The sequence below is a fragment of the Argiope bruennichi genome, chromosome 3 (genome assembly GCF_947563725.1).
Source record: "Argiope bruennichi chromosome 3, qqArgBrue1.1, whole genome shotgun sequence".
In the NCBI taxonomy this organism is placed as follows: domain Eukaryota; kingdom Metazoa; phylum Arthropoda; class Arachnida; order Araneae; family Araneidae; genus Argiope; species Argiope bruennichi.
The window spans coordinates 144745637-144768775 of record NC_079153.1 but is presented as its reverse complement, the minus strand read 5'-3'; the positions used below and the strand labels follow the sequence as shown (position 1 = coordinate 144768775).

Below are 23139 nucleotides of genomic sequence, written 5' to 3'. Positions count from 1 at the left end.
GCACCAAAAACAAAACAGCTGTGCAATTGCGGAACTTGCCTTTTTTTCTACTCGTTCCCCTTTTTTTCTGTATGAATCAGTCTAATTTTGATTTCAGAGATAGTTGTTCTTTCTCCTCAAGATTTCCAGATTGCAGTAATGAGTATGCACGAGACTTGAGAGAATAAATTCCTTTAGCAAGAATAGCAACATTCAATCTGTTGAAACATCACAATAGTATTTAGTCACTCACACTTGAATTTATTGAATGGTTTGTATATTATATGAGAAATTGTGAGCTCATTTTGAGTAGATTAAAGAATTTTTTTAAACAATGAGCTGCTCAAAATCCGTATTTAATATAGATTGGGAAAATATGAATCCTTATTTGCTGAATGAACTTAAACAACATGAGAAAGCAAGCACTTATTAGTCATGTTATTAAAAAAAAAAAAATAGATAGTGTGCCAGTTCAAAAAGGTCATAATTAATATTGGACTGTGTGTATAAAAGGAATACAGAAGATGATATGTCAGTTCGAAAATGTTAAATTTGATGTTCGAAAATGAACTGATTTTGAACTTTTTAGTTCTCAAGAACAATAGTTTGAAATTAAACTTTTAGTGGCATTAAAACTTATTGCATTGCATTAAGTTAATTCATTCCATGTGTGCCATGCTGATATATTAATTAATATATCCCATGCTATATCGGAAATATTTAAACACATCTGTTCACTGATAGAGAAATGGCCAAAAGATGTACTTTAGATCGTACATTATTTATTAAGGATTACCTCCATTTTTTTCAACATTCTTTTAAGAAATCTTTAAATAATAGAATATTTGTAATATGCTTTGATGAATCTTTGAACCACATTTTACAAAGTACTTAATAAATCATATTGTTAGATATTGGTTGTTAATCAACCAATACTTTCCACAAAATATTGGAATTCAATATAATTGTAAGGCCACTTCTCAAGAATTGTTGAAGGATTTTTTAACTAGTTGTATGAAGTTTAGACATACAGTTATTGTTTCAAATTAGTATGGATGGACCAAATGTAAATTAACATTTTTTATAACATGTCAAAGAAGAATTCCCATGCGGAAAGGATATTTTGGATCCAGGTTCGTTAAGTATTTCAATTCAATATGAGCAAAAATCAACTGAATGGAAAGTAGATGTTACTCTTCGAGCAATGCATAGAATATTTAAAGATGGTCCAGCTAGACATGCAGATTTACTAGAAGTAACAAGTTCTTCAAATTTCTAGGAAAGTTTTGTTTTTTCCATTTGTTTGAAAATATATTTCCATGTGTTTGCAAAAGTGCTTTTATAGTTTTTGACAACATAAAGGAATACATCGATTTCAATTTAAAAAAAACAAACTTCCTGGTCTATCATGAGTGATAATATAAATACTTATCAGAATAAATGGTTTCTAACTAAAATTAACTTCTCTTATGTTGTTAATATTCTTCAGCCATTTTTGAAAAAGCCAAATGTCTTAAGATAATTAAGACATTTGAGCCAATGGTGCCTCTTTGATATGAAATTTTTTTCACTTAATGAAAAACTTTGTCAAAAGAAGCAGAATTGAGGAAACAAAAACATTGGATACTTATTTTTGATAGAGCTTGATGATTTTAAAAATCCATAATATAGAAAAAATACTGATATTGGAATAATGACTGCAAGTGATTTAATTATTAGTGAAACTACTGAAATTGAAAAAAAAAAAAAGAGGCTTTTTAACAGAATATTTTCTATTTGTGAAGAATACTTTTAAAAAAAATATTTTGCAATATATCCAAACATTTCACTATTTTACTGCATCATATTTAAAGCCACATTTTTTGAAGAACCTGGCTTTATCCATTTTATAAAATTATGGACTATTGTTATCCCATTATAACTAACTCAGGAGTGCTGTTTGTGCATTTCCTTTTATATTGCATATGTGTACAGAAAAAAGAGGGACCCCCCCCCAGATTTTAAAGACAGCCCTGATAATGTATGATTTTACTTATTTCACTGTTTTTCTGTAATTGAATCCCATACTCTACTATGCTTTATTTTGTATTTCTGAAATATAGCATCTAAGTGACTTATGACCAGCTATCACTTTAAGGCAAGAAAAATGGTCAACCTTATAATAATTCTGAGCATAGTCAAGCAGTCAGTAACAAGAATTATTCGCTTCATGTCTGCTAGATTTACTAATTCCTTTTTTAAGTAGATCTTCAATGGAAATTTCCCAACACAGGGAAAAAAATTCTTATTAATTTTTTTAGAAGAATAAAATTTTTCCTTCCATTAATAAAGTATTTTCCAATCATATTGGGATGTGAATGGGAATATTTTATAGTGATTAAAATATTTTCCATTCGCACTATAAAATAAAATGCCAGATGGTTGACAAAGATATTTTTAACTCTGGTTATTTTATCTGAAGCTAGTACATTTCCCTCCTCTCCTGTCCCCTCCCCTCATTTATTTGTTGTCTTGTATATGATCTGTTGTGTGTGTTAGTCTTATTTTCTGAGCCACTTAATTTTTTTGTTTGGAAGATGAGTGGGATGAAAAAATTTTTACAGCAGTTTTCAGATTGCAAAATGGTATTGCATTTATGGAAAATTCTAACTGCAGCATGGCCAATGGCATTTTTTAATAAATTCTTCATCCAGATAAAAAAAATTACTCATAACTCTTAAAATAACTCATAATAAAATAAAAAACTTATTTCATTTTAAATATATTTTTTAAATTTAAGAAATATAAACTGTGGAAATAAAAAGTGCTTTATTTAGTGATATTTAATGATTTATTGCTTGTGCTCAGCTGATAAAAATGTAGCTAAATGTTCTATGAGATTATAGGATCCGTATATAAACTGACCCTCATAACTTAACTTTAGAAGTTAAGGTTTCCAAAAATTTTTGATACCAGAAATCTAATGTATGTGTGCTTATTTTTAGTTACTCTTTTTACTGAGCTATTGCTGTTTGAGTATTCAAAAATCAATATTTTTTGAAATTTAAAAGCTGGTTTTCTAAATGTATTTTATATGAATTATCTATTAATAATTTTTTAATTACTTTGAGACACATTTTTCCATGTGCGATTAAAGATTGAGGCAATTGTAATTATATTGATTTTTCACCATGAAGTAATGAATGACAAGAGAGAGAGAGAGAAAAGGAAAGGAGATTTAATTTCACATCCCAATTTCATGCTTGCTGTATTAAATACAGTATAATAATAATTTAAGTATGAACTCATTCAACAACTTTAATTTGTATTTGAGTGAATTATTCTGCTGTATGTATATCATCTATCTTATCATATTTACTTTTTGTTATCAGATTGCAGTCCTTAGTATTTTATTAGTGAAATAATTAGACTTTAAAGATCAAGATTGTAAAAAAACAGTTACAGTTAAATAATTCTAATTTCCATTGGCTTATTCTATCAATTCCATTGACTAATGTCATTCATGTCATTTGGCTGCAACAAATCAATTCTTTTGCTTGCAAAGCAAAAGAATGGTGACAGCAGTTGCCTGTATTTTTATTAGTTTTTCTAACCATCAACCAGAATTTAGTCCAGATAGTTGTTTAAAAATATAATAAATTAGACAAGTTTGCTTATTTATTACTAAAAAAGAATTGATAATAATTCATTTTTTTAAATGTGTAGTAAAATTTGAAAAAAAAAAAAAAAAAAAGTAAGCTAAAAAGGACCTTTGAATTTGCAATATTATCCCATTTCTCTGCTCTGATACTCTAATTTTCCTAATGATTTTACCAATATGTGGTCTGAAAATAACAATTCAAAAACAAATTTCCTTCTGTTGAGTTAGTTGATTCCTTCTGAACCAACTAACTAGAAACAATTGGAGATTCATTTGTTTCTAGTTGGTTATTTTATTTAATGTAGTACAAATAACTGATTAATTGGATGGCAGTCAAATTGGATGTTTATAATTCTGTTGACTTAATATTTGTTTGGCATGGAATTCAGAAATTATTTTGACTGTTTCTAAATAATAATTTTAAGATGGTATTTAAATTATCAGATTCTTTTATACCAGATAACCACACTTCTTTTCAGAAATAGAAAAGTATTTTGCTGACAAAATTCTGAATTTCTCTCTAATAGGACGAAAGGGCAATTTTATTTCTTCTTCCTCCATTGTCTTCTCCCTGAAATACTTTATACTCCATTATAGTAAATGTTTGTTTTATTAAATTATTTGTTTATAAAACTATCTATAGTAAATTTATGAAACTAAGTTATTTACCTTTACCTTTCTTTGTTTTTTCTTGATTATGGTTTTATTGTTTATTAATTTTTGCAGAGTTCAAGCAAAATTGAATAAATTATGTGGGAATCCATCCGAAAGTAAGCAGTATTGTTTTTTTTTTAATAATTATTTCCAAATCATTAAGTTTTTTTAAATTGTCTTTTTTTTCCAAATACTGTAATTTTTTTTTCTGAAAAATATTTAGATAAATCTTTATTATAATATTTAACTGTGTCTGTTAAATATTTCCAAAAAGTACTTAATACTTTTTGATAAGATAGTTAAATTTTTCACTATATATTAATTTATATTTTAATATTTTGTTATCTTACAAATTGATATCAGTGCAAAAAACAAATGATATTTTAACAGAAAAAGTAAAAGCTTTTTAAGAAATTGATACAAATGTTATGATTAAGCTTATGAAAAAAAAGTTTTGCAAAAATAAAATGTTAACATCAATGAGATCTTCAAAATTCTTGTATTTCAGGTTCTTCTTTCAAAACTTTATGCTGTAAACCTGATGCTCCACAGCCTCCGAAACTTCAATCAAGAACTAAGACTTCCATATCATTGAAATGGAATGTAAGTTATAATTTAATCTGTAATTTATTTTGTAAATTTTTTTTAGGTAAGAAGCTTTACTTTAAAACTTAATTATATATTAAAAAATTAATTTAATTAACCAAACTTTTTTGATATTCACTGATTTATTTTTAGAATTTTAGAAGTGTATTGGTGAGATATATATTAACATATAAAACTGAATTTCTCTAAATCTTTATTGCAATAAACATGTATTTTTTCAAACTTCTGCTGATTGGTGAACCGTTAATGAATTTTTAAAATTAATAATAACAATTAGTATAAACTCATAGAAAAGTAAGTCTATAATTTTTTTTGTGTATTCTTATTTTATTTATCTGCTGTTTATTTAGTGCATTATAGAATAATGATATTTTTAATCCTTACTTTTTGTTTCCTGTATTTGAGTTAATATACTTTAGAAATCAAAATTTTCATAAATTTTAAGTCCTGTCATGAAGCAAATAAGGAAAGGAAGCCATTTTATGCTCAATTAATTAAGAGTTAAATTTAGAGGTAGAATGATTTATTTATACCAGATTAAAAATAAATATTAAAATTGAATGTAAAAATGGGGGGGGGGGAGAGAAAGGCGGGGGGTCCATATTTTGGACGAAAGTCAGACCCTTCACAGAAAAAAATCCCTGATTTCAATACCTGCCCGAGGGTGACCCTTGAAAAAGTCTTCTGGCCGGATTCATCATTCCTTTCTTTTTTGTTCCATTTTTGCATTTAAACTTAATATTTATTACTAATTTCGTTAAGTTCATTTGTTTTTAGATGTAGCAGCATTAGCATTCTCTAAATACAATGTATCTTTTATTAGTTTTGGCTTAGGAAATATTTACTTTTAATTTAATTTCATAATGATTGCTTTTTTTGGTTGATAGTTTCTTATTAATTCCAGTTTATATGTATAATAACCTTTATTTTTTTTCTCTCATTCTAGGCTGCTGTTGATAATGGTGCCAAGATTACATCTTATATTTTGGAATTTGACGAAGTATTGATTAATTTTCCATTTTGAATTTTTTTAAATGAAAATTAATGTGATGAAATTAATAATTTTAGTAAAATTTTTTATAGTCATTGGAAGGAATTTTTATTATTTCAGAATTCTAATTTAGTATATTAAAAATTTATTTTTAAATAGCTTATTTTATATTTTAGGGTACAGGATCTGATAACTTTGTTGAAATTTTCAATGGCCTTCAAAAACAGTACAAAGCAGCAAAACTAAAAGCATCAACATGTTATAGATTTCGCTTGGCTGCTGTGAATGAATATGGCCAGAGGTAGATATTCTTTTATCATACAGATATAGTTAGAATATATATCACACTAAGAATTTTTTCAAAAATTTTTTTGTCTCCCTCCCTGCCCTATTTTTAAAAAAAATCTAAAATGCATATATGCATAAGAAAATAAAACTTGCAGATGAAGAATTTGTGGTTTAATTTTTAATTTAATATATTTTAATAAGTTTTGATTGCATGTTATAATCAAGATTTTGTATTATCAAGTGTTAGAAGTGTTTTGTATTATCAAGTGAAAAGGAATCAATGCTGTTTAGGATTGTGAATTATTAGATCTTTTGCAATCATTGTATTAAAATATCTATGTTTCAACTTATAATCAAAAAAGCATAATTCCAAACTGATTTTACCAGTATTTATTTAAATGAATGCTCATGACCTCTAGATATGAAACATTGCAAATGTGCTTATCTCAAAATTTTTGTTTCATATGAATGCATATGGTTTCTAGTTACAACAAGATTGATTGCCTGTCTCCTAGCATCCTAAGATTGAGAGCGATTTCAAAATCAGAATTTTTGCAGAGCCCTTTGCCTTAACAATTAAGATTGATTTCATCAATTAGCAGACATTTCTAACTAATCAGATCAGAATGTTTTACTATTATTCAAGGTGTATTTGAAATTACAATTTCTTTTGTTGTGATTTGATGTAATTCATAAAAGTTGGCTGACATGATTAGATTAATACTTGGTCAATAGCTAATTACTGAAGGTAATTAGGGATTTATTATAAATACTAAATATTATTCGTGATTATTATGAAAATCTAATCTGTAATCTAAATCTTATGTGCAATACTTTTTCACATATTACATATGCACTAAAAGAAAAATTTTATTTTACAAGAATGGTATTCATTTAGTATGGATTCATAGAGAACATTAATTTTGAGAAAAAAGATTACCACCAATAAAATCAATATATTTTCTTACAACTACTTATGATCCCACATTTGCAGAGAGAATATTGTTTTCATGGTTATCTAAACATTTCCTCAAATCAATTTGAAAGGATCATTACTACTACAACTCAAGAACCTGTGCTATGGCATTAAATTTTGTGATTAGAATATGCTAAATGTGAAAGAAACTATTGTTATTTTATTATTTGGGAGAAATTTTATCAATTTTAAAAGATTAGCTTTTTAACTTGACAAAGATTTGCGTTGTATTTGATTGCAAAGTAAATATTTTTTTTCCAGTGATTATAGTGCAATTAGTTGTTTTTCCACAAGTGGTAGTACTCCTAGTCAACCTGCACCACCTGTTTTAAAAGAAGCATATGTGAATAAACTTCACCTGGAGTGGGAGCAAAGACCGAATGATGATAACTACACACTGCAAATGGAAGATGAAAGGACAGTATGTAAATATTTTATATTACTCTGCAAAATATGTTTTTATATAAATGACAGAAATTAAAAAAAAATATGTTAATAGTTCCATGTATAATGTGTATGATTTTTAGCACACTGCACAAGGCCTTTCAAAATTTAATTTCATTTTATTTTGCTAAATTAATTATTCCAATTTGAAACTGCACGAAAGAGTTTCCAAGGCAAAAGTAACCATGAAAAATAAACAACTGAGAGCTATAATAGAGGCAGCTTGGGATTCTTTTAATGCATGAATTTGGAACTTTTTGAATTAGAAAAATTATATGTATATCTTATTATTTTTGCTTAGTTTAAAATCATTTCTTTGGGTGAAAGCGTTATCTTGTGAATCCGTTATCTTGTTTGAAAGAAGGCTTGCACTTTACATCTGTTATGCGATTGACAATATAACCCTTTTTATGCCTTAAAAGAGAACTATGCTAAATCTCAAAAAAATTCTCCTAGCTTACCAGATTTCCCTGTCTTTGGTCGTGTTTGGAACATGAAAAACAACACATTAAAAATTGACATTCAAAATGAAGTAGAATGTGAAGTCACAAAAGTAACAAAGAGACGTATTCTTTCTGTATATTGCAAAATATTTGATGTTATTGGTATTACTGTCCCCACAACTTCCCAAAATAATGTTACAAGAATGTTGGAAAATTAAAGCTAATTGGAATAAAAATTTATCTGAGGATATTGTTTAGAAATGGGAAAAGCAATTGCATGAATTAGACAAATTAGAAATACCAAGATAGATTCAGGGACATAAGAACTCAAAACTTAGTTTACATATCTTTTGGGATTCTAGTCAACAGGCCTATAGCTCTGGTATTTAATTTAACATTTAATTTAAAATAAATACTTGTAATTTAGTTGCAGCAAGATCTAGAGTAGCCTCTATTAAAGATATTTCCATTTCAAGATTGGAGTTATTAAATTGTCTTGGACTGAGAATAACCATATGTAAAGATTTCGAAGACTTTGATAAATTACTTATTTATTACTGATTTTATTCCATAGTTTGTATTGGATAAAAAGGATGAGCAATAGGCAGTTTTCTAATGAATTAAGTTAAAGAAATTAAGAGTTAACAATGAACCAGATGTGGATCTCATAGATCTCCATTCTAGAGGTTGTTCAGTCAAAAATTTGATTGCTCGAAGTTTTATGGGAAGATCTTTTAAAAGATGAAGAAAAAATGTGGCCTGTATCTAATTTACTACCAGATGAAAATATTGTTAATGCATATAATAGAAAATCGATTGTTACATCTTTAAATGTGTCCAAGAAGTTTGCAAATTCTTAACTCAATTTTCTTCGTTTGAGAAGCTGATAGTTTCTGTGTTGTGGGTAATCAGATTTATAAAAATTATAAAACTATGGGCACTTGTCATTCAACAGGCATGTTGATGACTTAAAAAAACTGAGAGGCAGAAACAAAAACCATGTATATTGTACAAAAATTACTGTTTGCTTCAATTAATGAAGATAAAGTAAGAACTCTTTAATATGTTGTAGATAAAAATGTATTGTTCAGAATGAAGACCAGATTGACATTGTGAGAAGACATTGAAAATTTCAAGTTTCCAATAATCCTTCTTTCAGATCATCTTGTGGTCACAAATGTATATGGAACTTCTGTATTGTGGAATTCAAACTTTGTTTGCAAGCCTTCAAGAAAAATATTAGATATTAAGAGGCAGAAGAACTGTTTGAAAAGTGATTCATCAGTGCATTACATGTTAAATATTCAATACCAAATATACTGAAGTGAATTTTTTTCCCTTTTCTGAAGTTTTAGTTAAAAAATGCTGCCATATTTGAAGTAATAGGAATCAATTACTTCAAATATGGTATTCTTGAAAAGTTGAAATAATTTGTGGATTGTTTTATTTATTCATGCCAGTTTTCAAGCAACACGTTTAAAACTCCTCTTGCCTATGTTGACTAATAAATTTTTGCTATCACTTATGCAATTCATAGTTCGATAGGGTAGTCCAACAGTCATCTATTTAGATATGCTAAGAACTTTGTAGGAACCAAATACTTTTGAAGGCAGAATATTGGGATAAAATAATTGTTGACGAAGCTGCATAAAGAATAATTTGGAAATTTATACCTTCTGCATTTCCCTGGTTATAATATCTCATTTCTTTGGTTAAAAATTTATCTGTGGGGAAATTTAGGTAAAGCATGTTTGAATTATGACGAATTAAGTTCTTTGCTGTGTGAATGTGAAAATGTTGTTCACTCTAGACTTTTCATATATGTGTCCGATGATGATGTTGAACCATTAACACCTTCCATATTTATACAAGAAATAAAAGAATGTAGTGTACCAGATCCTGATAGTTTGGAATCTGTCAGTTTAGGTATCTGTATAGAATGAAACTTTGTAAAGACATTTTTTAAAGATTTCTAGTTGGAATACTTGGGCATTTAAAACAAAATGCCAAGAAAATCCTGAATATTCTTGGAATTAAAGTGGATAAATGGTGCTGGTGCAGAATGCAAATTTGAAACAACTGTTATAATCTTTAGGAAAAGTTGCCGACACTTTTCCTTGTAAAGATGGCAAAATTTGTCTTGTTAAAGTGCAAACCTTCAGTGGTGAAATTTTCTGGCCTGTACAACATTTTTATTCTCTTTAAATAAATGCAGCTTTAGTCTAGCTTCTTCATCAGTAAGCTTTAAAAGCTGCAGGAAAAAAAATGTTCAAAGTGCAAAAAAAGCCAAGAAACTCCTCATTTTGTGGATATTAAAAAATCCAACCAAAAGAGAATAAACCTGCATTTCAGAAAATAAACAAATAATATGGACGTGAAATCAAGATTGTCAAAGAATTAAATCATTAATTAGAGACTAATTTTATGCTTTTAAGCGCAAATGCAAAAATGGGAGTGTCACATATACGATTTGATTTAAACAACTCAGCTCAGCAATTTGTAGGGAAAGGGCACACTATAATTTTAGGAAATATATATGAATTCTTCTTGTAAATTGTAGTTTTCATGAAAATTCTTTCTTTACAACTGGGAAATTATTCTGCTATATAAGCAAATTTGCCGAGTTTCATATAAATTTTACGTACTAATTGACTGTAATATTCCTTTATTTTGGTAATTATAGGAATTTTATTTATTCATTTAATTGTTACTAAATGCTGATGCAACAAGTTCCAAGCTTTTATGTCGATTCCTTGCAAGGAAATGAATTTTTTGGTGAAATCTTGGATAAAAATTAAACAAAATACTACATATTAAAGCACTTTTTTTTATTGGAATGGAGAAATAAATTGGAAACTTATTGAAATTCTCTAATGAAAATTTTCTTCCCCCACAATTGTTACTTTATTATATATAATACATGTGCGTAAATATTGGAGTTCTCAGCAGAGGTTTAATACTTATAAAGATTTCAGAATGCAGAAAACTATAAAGAAAAATATGTTGTTGCATCCTAATTTTGTTTATTCTTAAAAATCTAAAAGTATTGAAAACCTTTATTAAAATATTTAAATTATTTCAGCTTCATGGATTTTTGCCAATGTATAATGGCAAAGAAACTTCATACACTTGCTTGAGATTGACACACAACACCAGTTATAAATTTAGAGTAAGTATAATTTTAAAAGTTGAACATATACCATTAGCACTCTTGGTAGTTTTTACAGAAAACAGATAAATGAAATGGCACTCTTAGAAGCTGTTGTAAATGGGTGTGAAAAGATGAGTGCATTGAAATGATGATTGATGCATTGAAGTTTTCTCTCCATGTATTATTTTTATTGTAAATTATGAATGGCTAAATCATGTAGTATCTAATTTATCTGTGGTAAATAATAAAGCAATAGATGTAGTGCAGATTGCCAATGTTTTGAATATTGTAATTTAATGATCGTTTCCTTTGTATAAACAAAATATAATTGCATCTTACTTTTGAAGTTTTATTAAATGCCCTTGAATTGTGTTTTTAAAAGTATTTAATACATTGATTTATTTTTTAAACTGATCTAATGAAAGCATGGTGGTATTTATATATTCTATATTGCATCAAATGAAAATTTCAATCCTTAAATAAATTTTTAAATTAATTATAAAGATTTTTTATGGATAAAATTTCACTCCATACTGAAAGTTTACTAATATTTTGGAAATGACTTGCTAACTCATTTTCAAATTTTTCTGCTAATAATAATTTTTATCTAATTATTTAAATTTAAGTTGTGTGCCAGTAATGATGAAGGATCTTCCCCTTGGAGTCAAGTTGTAAATTATTCGACTCTACCTGATAAACCCGATAAACCAGGTAAACCATGTTTGAAAGGTCGAGCACATTCAACGTTCTTTAAAGTAGCATGGGGTAAGAAAATTTATATGTATTACTGAGTTTCTATTTATTGATTGCTGCTGTTATTTAGTGATAAATATCATATTTTAACCAATTTTTTTTTTTTTTTTTTTTTGGTTAGGAATAAAACATTTTACTTCGGTTACTCAAGAAACGTTTTGTTAAGAATTTAAATTTTTTATTGATGTAATAGATATTATTCTTGTATTTTTGTTGCAATTATATTACTTTTTATTTTCTGAGAAAAAGAGAAAACATTATAATCATTAAAAAATTTGAACTGAAAGTTTTGATGAATCTACATATCCCAGCCTTCTCCAATTCTAGGGCAAAAAATTGCAATTATATCTATCTTTGCAGATACAATAACTCAAAAACGTTTTGAGCTAGATAGGTGGAATTTGATATATGACCTTTACATCAAATTTTGAATAAAGTGAGGAAGTCTATTTGTTTAATTATACAACTTCAACTGAACACAATAATTACAAATTATGAATTTCTAAATATATAAAATTTGATACACTTGTTTTGCATCTATACTGTAGATCTGTATCGAATTTGGAACCAAATAAGTTTACCTAGTGTACGTTTGTTCTTCTGTATGCATAGGAACTTGATAAAACAAAAATGCGAAGTTTTTTAATTATGCGATATTTAGTTCGCAGTTGTAGCATCTTAACCTTTCAGCTTCAGGAATCCGAATTCAGCAAAATTATTTTAAATATGTTCATTCAGTGAGAAAAACTCGGATATGATTTCACCTTGTTTTGACAGTATTTGTTGAAAATATACTTTTTGATTTTGACCACTGATAACATTAATTGGTCATCTGCTCCCTCTGTGGTAAGCAGCTTGCTGGTTTGCCATGTCTGAATCTTAAAAGTGGCTTTGTATCACAGTTTAATTTTATTTTTTCCTTAAATGTTTTATTGATTCTGCAGTGAAACTATTGAAATAAATATTATGATGCTGAATGAGCTTTATATAGTTAATGTTATATAGTTATTTGGCACATTAAGTGGAACCTAATTTTTGAAAATCATTTGTATAGGTGTGAATAAAAAGCCTCATTACAATAAACATTTGGGAAAATTATTTGAAATTAAAGAAATCTTTCAAGCATTACTGAAAATGTGATTTTATTTCTTACAATGTTGAACTCAGCATTGTGAACTTTTTTATACTTCCAGCTTATCAATTTTGATAACAATGTAACAATTTTCCAGAAATTGAATATGTTTTTATTCTTAACGTAGTTTGAATCATTTGTAATATAAATTACTAGTTGCATTTTCCAGTAAGTGAATACACTGAATGATTCAAGGTACACTGAATGATTCTTTTTTTATTCAAAGAGAAAGAATTATTATCTCAAAAAAATTCAAGCTCAAAATTTTGTCCAACTTCCATGATTCAAACTTCCAAATAACACAATTTTTATATTTGTCTATCTGTGAACACAATAATTGAAAAACTCTTTGAGATTGAAGATTTTCATATTTCTATAAAATTTTGAACAATATCTATTTTTATGATTTTTTTCGGAGTACAAGGGAACAAGATAATTTCAAAATGCATAGTGCTACATTGGTAAAATTTGGCACTTACTTTTAGCATCTATGGATACATATAAAAATTTTGAACCAAATACGTCAACGAGTTGATCATTTATTTTTCTGTATGTTCATTGACATGTAAACTACTATTAACATGATATTTTGATAAATGAAATTTGGTTAGGCATCTTGCTTCTAAAGTTGCAGCTCTTTCATATATTACAGATTCAATTGGCTAACCAAAAAGTTTTGATGTCTACTGAATTTTTTATTTCCCTTACTATACTGGGACTTTGAAAATAAAAATCTGTGTATTCATAGCATTCACGGCTTTGCCTAAGGCCCCTAATTTTTATACCTGTATATTTATTCCAGCGGGAAATGTATTGGAGATGCATTTTCAGCTGGTTTCATATACATTGTAGAGTATATGAATCTTCAAATGTATCAGAATAATGAACCACTTTTTGCCTTTTTATGCATCTGATAAAAATTAGTTAATACTGATACTGATTATTTTTAAAGAAAAATTCTCAGTTGAAATTGTTTCTTCAATAAATTGTTAATGCCATTATGATTTTTCTAATAGTATATATTGTTCTTCAATTGATAACTTGAGTGCAACCATCAGAAGGAATAAATTATTAAAATACTTATATTCCACAAAATCAATATTCAATAATCAGTATTCGACAATCGTGCTTTTCCAGCATGATTGCTCTTAGCTTATTTTAAAAATGTTGGAATGCATAATAAATAGATCTTCAGTAAATTTTGCATTAGTAAAATATGTTATTTTGGCAGGGAATAAACAAGTGTGAAAAACAAAACAAAACAATACATATTCTATGTTGTACTTTCACCAGAAAGAGGGGGGGGGGATGCTATTTTCATGGAGTTTATCAATTTCCTAGTCAAAGACAGATTTCTTAGAAATATTAAATTATATATTTTGTATAAATTTAGTGAGTTTATAATTAAGTTGATAGTTATTTTTCATGTTATTTCTATCTTTTAATTGGTAATGTGACTTTTAAAAATATTACATGAAATTGTTTAGCAATGAATTCTTGAGCAGAATTTTTTGCAAAATTAAATATATTTTTAATGACATTTACAATTTCATTAATATTATAATATTAAACTTCTTTTTAAAATATTGCCATATTTTTCTTAAAAGTTGGATTACAAATATAATAATAATGCAATGTTTGATATATATTTTCATTTTTAGAGCCTCCTAAAGAAGATGGTGGGTGTCCTGTTACCGAATACAATCTGGAAATGGATTCTGGTGATGGTAATTGACTTCTATTAAAAATTGCTTGAAATATCTTTTGCATTTTCTTCATATCCTTTTACTTAATTGCCATACTTTTTTTTCTATTAAGGATTTATTTCTATATACTGTGGTGAGGATTTAGAATTCCAGTGTGAAAATCTTCAACCTGGAAAGTCATATTCTTTTAGAGTTCAATGCAGCACTCTTGGTGGCACTAGTGAGGTGAGTTATTTTCCCACTTAATTTATGAGTCATTATTGTCTTGAGATATTATCTTTGCTGCTAAAGTAAAACATCAGTTTCATAAAATATTGAAAGTCCATTGTCATTTAATTTTTGGAAATAATTTCTTACTTTATATTATTATAAAAACATATGAAGGAAACTTTAAACATAAAATTTAAGTTAATTTAACTTTCAGTCTAGTCTTTCAAAATGTAAAATTAAATAAATAAATAAACTTTAAAAATATTACAACATTTGATAGATAAAAAATTTTTTCTTCAAACTGGATAATGTAAAAATTTTAATTCTAGTAAGAAATGGAATTATTACCCATAATCTCTCTTGTGTCTGCTTTTAAAAACTTACTCCAAGACCTTGTCAGTATTTTATTGAAGAGTAATACAGATGTCGTACTGCTAAGATCTTGCGTTTCCACTGGTGTGGTGTGGTGTGGTGTGGAGTGGAGTGGAGAGGGTGTGTGTGCCAAATCAGGTGTTGTCCTCATCATCTGACTGCGGTTCAAAATTACAAGGTCCTTCCCAAAATAGCCCTGGTGTTGCTTTATAACAGGATGTTAATATAACTAAAGAAACTAAACATCGTATGATTTTATCTAATTGTTATTTAAACATGAGAATCAAAATACTTTGATTAAAGAGCTTTTTGGAAATAAATACAAGTGAATGATTATTAAAATCTGTTTTACAGAACCAGTACAGAATTTTAAGTAATTTGCAATATATTTTAAAGAAGATGAAGGGATTAAATCAAGAAAATTATGATAAAGAAGGAATTAAGTTATTATAATTTTTTGAATGCAGAATTTTTAGTAAGGTCCAGGAGAGGTATATAAACTTTCAAGCTGTAAGATCCATTAGATAGGAATGTCTTCTTTTTTTTTTTTTTCATATCAATTATATAGATATTTATAATTATCAGTAAATTTTATTCTTATGAAGGCAGGGATATTTTTTTCTTCATTTAAAAAAACAATATTAAATTGCATAAAAATATCTAATATGCATAGAAATGCAGATGAATTAAATATATTTGTTTCATGAGAAATATAGATAGAATAATTTATAAATTAGTCTGTGTTATAGATAACGAGATGAATTAAGGAAAAATGTGTAAAATTGTATTTCCATACAAAGAATATAGGTATTTATGCTTAGAAATAGTTTTAAATCTTAAGAAAAGAGAGAAAAATTTGAATTCCTATTGTTCTCCTTATGATCTTTTACCTCCATTCTTAGAAACACTTTATTTAAATATTATCAAGTAATCATTTGGATAATAAATAAACACACTCAAGCCCCATGAAATTTGAAAATTTTTGCTGCTGTGTTTAGTTATTTTTTATTAAATGCTAAATTATGTTTTAATTTCTACAGTTCTCAGAGATAGGCAGTGTTGTTACTATGCCGGTAATACCTGGGAAATGTGAACCACCAAAGTTGCATGGAAAACCTAAAGCTCTTTCTATACATTTGAAATGGGGTAGGTACAAAACTTAAGCCTGTATCTATATCATATCAAAATGCATGGTTAATTATATTTTTCTCCAGTTGAGCAAATGCATAGCAATGCATTTCTTTTAATATTTTCTTTCCTCATTAGTTATTATTTATGCATAAACATTTTTAATTGTGAAGAGAATTTTAAAATAGAAGTGCTGTCAATTTTATGACTATATATTGTTTTCTTGATAATTTTTTTACCTTTTATTTATTGACACTTGTGAGCTATCATTTTTTAAATATCCATTTAAAGGGTCTTAGTAATAAAAATAATTTAATTTAAACTTATATAGAAATACACTTCACCTTCCTGGATAGCAAGGATAATTAATATATGAAGAATTTTCAATATATTTGGAAAATTTAATTTTTTTCAAAACTGGAAGGTCATCAGAATATTTCATAAAGACCATTTGAAATTAAAACCTATTTGACCAATTCGTATATATCATTGTGATAGTGGTAGGTGCACTAGTAAAAGTCTAACAGTTTTAGGATTCGTCTGCCAGCTTTTATTGAATTACATCATGTTCTAACAGTTACTGTAGTTTTGGTATATAAAGAAAATAACTAAAAAAAAGTTTACAGATTGTGAAATGATCTATCATTGAACTTCTAAATGTAAAAATTGTACGACTGAGTGAAATTTATCATGAAGTAAAAGTACCATATGATAGGTCATTGGACAATAATTTCTGTGCCATACGGGCCAAATGAGAGAAGAGAAAATATCCATGATAAAGAGTAAGATGGCCAAATAAATAACATTATTGATGAATGTTTGTGCTCTGTTCTGTTTATGAATTCACCAAATAAGGTCAGCATGTTGATTTATATTGGAAATTTTCATTCGAATTGGTACTATCATTAATGAAATAAGAGATCACCTTAAACTCAAAAAACTGTTTGCAAGGATTGTGGCATGCAAATTTAGTGGCAATTATAATATCAAGTTCAATGTAAGTTTTTTTAGAGTACTATCCAAATGAAGGGGGAGAGTTGCTTTTTCATATTGTAATGAAGAATGAAATTTGCTTTTTATTTGTAACATTTGACGAGGAATATCAATATTAGAAGTGGCATTATGTTCATTCACAACCTAAAAAAATATGGAAATCAAAAATAGAAAAGATGGAATTTTTTTTTTTGCTTAAAATTGTATTAAAATAAATTATGCTTCAATGTCATAACATGGCAAATGTGCATCAAAATATATCTGTGTACACAAATAATAAAGCCCAAAGAAATTGCATGCTTCTGATAGAAATTTTTTGCAAGGAATAGTGATGGTGGTTGTGGGAAGGGGAGGAAGAAATTTGTTGTAAGTTTTAATTCTCTTTAAATTGGAAGCTTGTTGTGTACAATGATAAATGATAATTTTTTGAATAATCAAATCTGAGTTCACCCACATTATATTTCTCCAGTGAGGGAGGAAAAAAAATCACATTGAGGGTTTTAGTATTTTGATCAAAAGAATAAAAGTAATTGATTTTGCTTTTTAAAAAATTTGGTAGAGTCCTTCTGCAATTCATTCTTATTCCATGTGATAGTTTTAGGTGTAAAGACTATTAGTCATAAACCTAAGAAAGGTAGCATTCTTTTTTTAATTTGTCTGGTCTCTAAATATAAAATAATTTGCCATGCTTTAGTAGTATTCTCAAATGTCAACCCTGTACAATTAATTAAATTTCTTAAAAAATAAAAAGATTAGGAAAAATATTAATTTTGAAATATTCCAAATATATCAACTTACTTGATAAACATCTTAAAATATTATCATGATTTTTTTAAAGAGAAAAATATTACTTTTTATCATGTGTATTTATCTGAAATAGCATGAAAATGGATGATAAAAAATATAAATGAACCAATGTTTCTAACATTAATCCTCTGGATTGTTTATTCTATGTCTCAAACATTTAAAAGTGAGCTAAGTGGGACTAGTAATATCCAGTAAAATCGCATTAGTTTTCTGATAAGAATGTGAGCAGGATTTTTAAAAAAATCCCTTTTCTGTATTATGGATGATTAACTATATTTGAGATAGGCACCAATTACTGCTTTTGAAATCTAATTTTACTTCTTACATTTATTATGAGTGACTTCTAATCAGGGGATTTCTAGGAATACTACTTGAAAAGGCTGTTACACTGCATTGAAATCCGGATTGCTGAATGATAATATCAGTATGCAAATCCTTGCACAATGTTAATATACAGGGGTGTTTGTGCTCCGGGGAAACCCCGGAATTCCGGGGATTTTGAACTTCGATCCCCGGAATTTCCGGGGATCGTCGTTCAAAAGGAAGTAGGAATAATAATGAATTATTTATTTTGATCTGGGTAATTTTGTTTGCTTTGAAAGCAGAAAACGCAAGGTCAGTGTGTGTGGTGAAAACTTTTCCTTTCTTTCTCCAAAGGCAGTGATAATGCGTGAAAAGGGGGAAAAAACTTCTTTTTTGTTCTTTCCTTATTGCGAGTTATGACTCATTCCCCCGGTTCTCGGACATTCTCTTCTGGATTCTTTTCGGCAAGTAGGCGCGGCAGAAAAAAAAGTGGGAGACTTCGTTCGACCAGATGTGCGATAACGTGACTCTGGGTTCAAAGGTCTTATCTCTACTGGCGTGGCGCCAATAAGTAGAGAAGGGGGATTTTTCGCCGTATTAGCTATTTGTCATTGATCGCTTCGCAACTTTTTTTTCTCCGCTGTGTAAAATTTTCGTTTCATTTATTGATGCACGTGTAAATTTTTCGTTTCGCTTATTGAAATATTTTTTTATTTATGTACGCAAGAGAATTTCATTTAGAAATTTCAGCATATGAAACAGAAATTACCCCTTAAAAATTCATATATAATTAGTTTTACAGCATTAGATCCGGAGCTAAGAGGTAAAACCAGTACAATATTAGCTTTTGAAAAATTATCATCTTTTATGTCCCATATTTTTAGTGATAATGAAAAGTCAAAAGTAGAAGCTGAAATAAGGTTATACCAGAGTGATATTGATATCACCAAAGAAATGCTCTACACATCTGATGAAAGTGGAAATCAAGTCAAGTGTACAATTGATAAATATTGGTCTAAAGTTTTTAATTTAAAAGATGATTTCACAAATGATTATAAGTATCCTACATTGGCTAAATTGGTCAAAGCCTGCCTTAGCTGCTTCCATGGCCCATTAGTGGAAAGTGCATTCAACTTAATGGATACACTTGTCACTGACTATAGAACCTCTCTTAAGATTGATTCCCTAGATGCAGTGCAGACTATTAAATATGATTTAATGGCTTCTAAAGAAACCTCATGTGAAAAATATGGCTCAAAAAATCCAATGACTGATCCAATTCACAAAGATCTCTTACTGAATATGAACAGAAGTTGGAAAACATATCAAGAGGACTTAAAAACATGTATTTCAGATGAGTCACCTATAAAAGTCTCTGAAAAACCTTTTACATTAGCAGGAAAGCAAACTGCTTCTACCTCTGCATGTGCAGTTCTCGAGGAAATTTCTTCAACTGTAAATGAGGAAAATAAAAGTCAACCTTCCTGCAATTATGAAGTTCACCACATCAGAAAATAAAAAAAAAGCAGCAGAAATTAGATAATTTTTTTTAAAAGAATTAATTCAGGTAATTTAAAATATTTGCATAAAATGTAGTAGTTTATATGTTTGAAAATTTATGGTTATTAATTTTGCAAAAAAAGTAATTCATTGAACTTTTATAATTAGGTCATTCAATACTTCATAATTGTAATTTTTCATTTCTCCCCCCCCCCCCTCCTTCTCGAAACTCCAAAATGCCGGTAGTAAGTCCGTAAAAGTTTCAGGGGATTTTTTGGGGTCCCACAAACACCCCTGAATATAAGTAGCAAGGTTTTCTTTATTTCTTCTAGGAAGGGAATATATTGAAACTCTGGTATGGTTGACTTAACAAAATATATGTATAAATTTCAAAACAATCATTTTATGATGGATTAAATTTTCTTTATTTATGATTTTTTTAAAAATTTATTTCCCACTTTTTAACATATTTTCTTTCTTTTCTTTCACATTTTCAAAACCATATTAAAAATGTCAAATTGAGACATCCATTGAAATTATTATCCTCAAGAACATTCAATAGCAGCAAAAGCAAATTACAATTTTTTAAAGAAATTACTAGTAATTATATATGGAAATTTATTGGCAAGAATAATTTATTCCATAAAAATTCAATTAGCTCAGAACTTCATAAAAAATAATTGAAATTGAAATGGACTTATTAATTATGAAATGTACAAAACCTTTATCACAATTGTTACATTTTTTTGCTCACAGAACTTTATTAAATATAATGTAGGGATTTAATGATTTTTTCTTTGATTCTAAAGAAAGACAATTTATTGCTACATTCATAATATTATAAATTTGAACATGATAGAAATTTTAACTTATAGTGACTTTTTTTTAAAAACAAATAAGTTTTGTATAAGTTATGGCATACACAGATTAGGAAAAATCCTTTCATATTTTTTTCTGGATCATATCTCAAAGCAAATACTATCACAATGTCTCATGTCAATGCTAAAAGGAAATCACAGAGTCTCGAACCCTTTGACACTCTTAATAAGCCATAGAAAGCATCTTATTAGAATTCATTGTGTTGATTATCCACTAATTCACCTAGATGTCAAATCTTATAAATGGAAAGAAACATATTAAAATGCATTTGAAACTTTCTAGAGATAGTATATGTCCTAAATAATAAGCCAGCCATATAAACTGAACCTACGTTGTTACCAATCGCACATTAAAATATGTGTAGTATGTTCTTGATGACCTTCTAGTATGATGCTGAAAGAATTAAATATTGTTTCATCAACGATATATTAAACTTTTAAAATTTACAGAATTTGGTATAAATGTGACATACAAAATGCATGGAATTAAAAATTTAAAACATTTAAGTGTTCAAATTTTTTAAAATTAAATTATTGCTTTCAATTGCTTGATTTCATTTTATTCACACTTCTTTTCTTTTGAAATAAAAGTAAAAGTTAAAAAAAAAAAAACTTTGATACACTTTGTCAAAGAGTTTTAAAATTTTAAGCATATATAATTTCAATACTTCTCTTAAGGATTTATTGACACACACCAACACAGATTCACATTCTTGGAAACAGAAGAGCACTAGGATATATACATGTCAGAAAGATCAGAATTAAATAAGTTTTTTGAAGCAATCTTTAGAAAAAAGTTGCACTTTGTATGCACTGTTGAGAATGAGATTTACTGTAACAAATACAGAAATTTTTCCAATTACTCTAGATTTTAACAACACATTGAATAGGAATCCATCCATTATGAAAATTGAATTTTTGTTTCATGTTTTATTGATAGTAATGTTTTTGAGAGAATAACTTTTTCAATATTTGCCTTTTAGTAAATTTCCTTTGTTTCTTTTCATAGGTATAGAAAAAAATTGAAAACTAATATGATTTTGTCATTTGAATTAGAGAAAAAAAATTTTAAAGTACAAATCAAATGAGTTTATTATGTATATATAAGTATTGCTGAGTCCTATATACTTTTATAAATGCAGACAAGATCTATACAAAAACTAAAACATTTTCTTAAAAAACATATTGTGAGATTTGATCCAATTTTGTTCCTGTTTGCCTCTGCGTGCTTTATATTCAAATTGGAGGAAGAAGTTAAATTTTGGAGAGCAGGAAGACCTGAAAAAAGGTTTAATTAAAAAATTTAAATGGTAAAATTAAAACAAGGTCTTGCAATGTTTCCCATTCTTAAAACTTTTGATTTGAAAAAAAAAAAAAAAAAAAAGTGAAAAATATTTTGTCTATTATTTGAAACATTCATACTGTATATTTAATATATTTTTTATTCAAATATAGCATTGAATCAAATATGCTTAAATATAATTCCTAGTAAATTCTTGTATACTTTTTTTATAGATAGCTTTATTTAAGATAAAAGAAATACAGGAATGAAATTGGAAGAAGCTATGATATTCTATTTATAATTTACTGAGGTTACATTTACAATATTTTTTATGGTATTATTTACATTTACAGCTAACCCTGAGTATGATGGTGGTAGTGATGTCTTGGGCTATGAAGTAGAAGTTATCAATCCTGATGAAACTTCCAGAATAGCTTATAAAGGAATCATTGCTGATTGTGTTGTTGCCGGCTTATTACCTGGACGTAGATACAAGTTTAAAGTTAGAGCCTATAATAAAATTGGAGTTAGTATATAAAAATTATTTCATTTGAAATGCTATCTTTTTAACATTTATTTGCTGATGCACATGATACTTTTTCTTTTTACTAATTGTTTAAACTGCAGTATTCTATTAATATTTTATGAGTTCTTTCATTAAATAAACTGGTGTGATTAAAATTGCTTGCTTGGTAATAAAATTTTGAATTTATTTAATCTTAATTGTGGAGACTTAGGTTGAAATCTTTATTCTTTATTACCAGATCTCTTTGCAACTCAGAAGTAAAGGATATCAGAAAATAATTTTAAAAATCAAGAAAAATTGAATTTCTTATTATCTCTCTTTTTCCTCAGCAAATTTTGTATAGCAAAATTTTTAGCTGTCATAGATTCTATAAAAAT

At 27.5% G+C, this 23139-nt stretch overlaps 1 protein-coding gene across 3 annotated transcripts in view; it reads left to right on the top strand.

Annotated features, from left to right (window-relative positions):
• Window positions 1–23139, top strand: part of LOC129962759 (fibronectin type-III domain-containing protein 3A-like) — a 62500-nt gene that overhangs the window by 24429 nt on the left and 14932 nt on the right. For all 3 annotated transcript variants that reach the window (XM_056076752.1, XM_056076753.1, XM_056076754.1), the window contains 11 exons: window positions 4346–4389; window positions 4782–4876; window positions 5826–5879; window positions 6047–6171; window positions 7396–7555; window positions 11104–11190; window positions 11799–11937; window positions 14719–14784; window positions 14876–14988; window positions 16386–16491; window positions 22590–22762. In XM_056076752.1, the coding sequence (XP_055932727.1) occupies window positions 4346–4389; window positions 4782–4876; window positions 5826–5879; window positions 6047–6171; window positions 7396–7555; window positions 11104–11190; window positions 11799–11937; window positions 14719–14784; window positions 14876–14988; window positions 16386–16491; window positions 22590–22762 (1162 nt within the window). The remainder of the gene's footprint in view (window positions 1–4345; window positions 4390–4781; window positions 4877–5825; window positions 5880–6046; window positions 6172–7395; window positions 7556–11103; window positions 11191–11798; window positions 11938–14718; window positions 14785–14875; window positions 14989–16385; window positions 16492–22589; window positions 22763–23139) is intronic.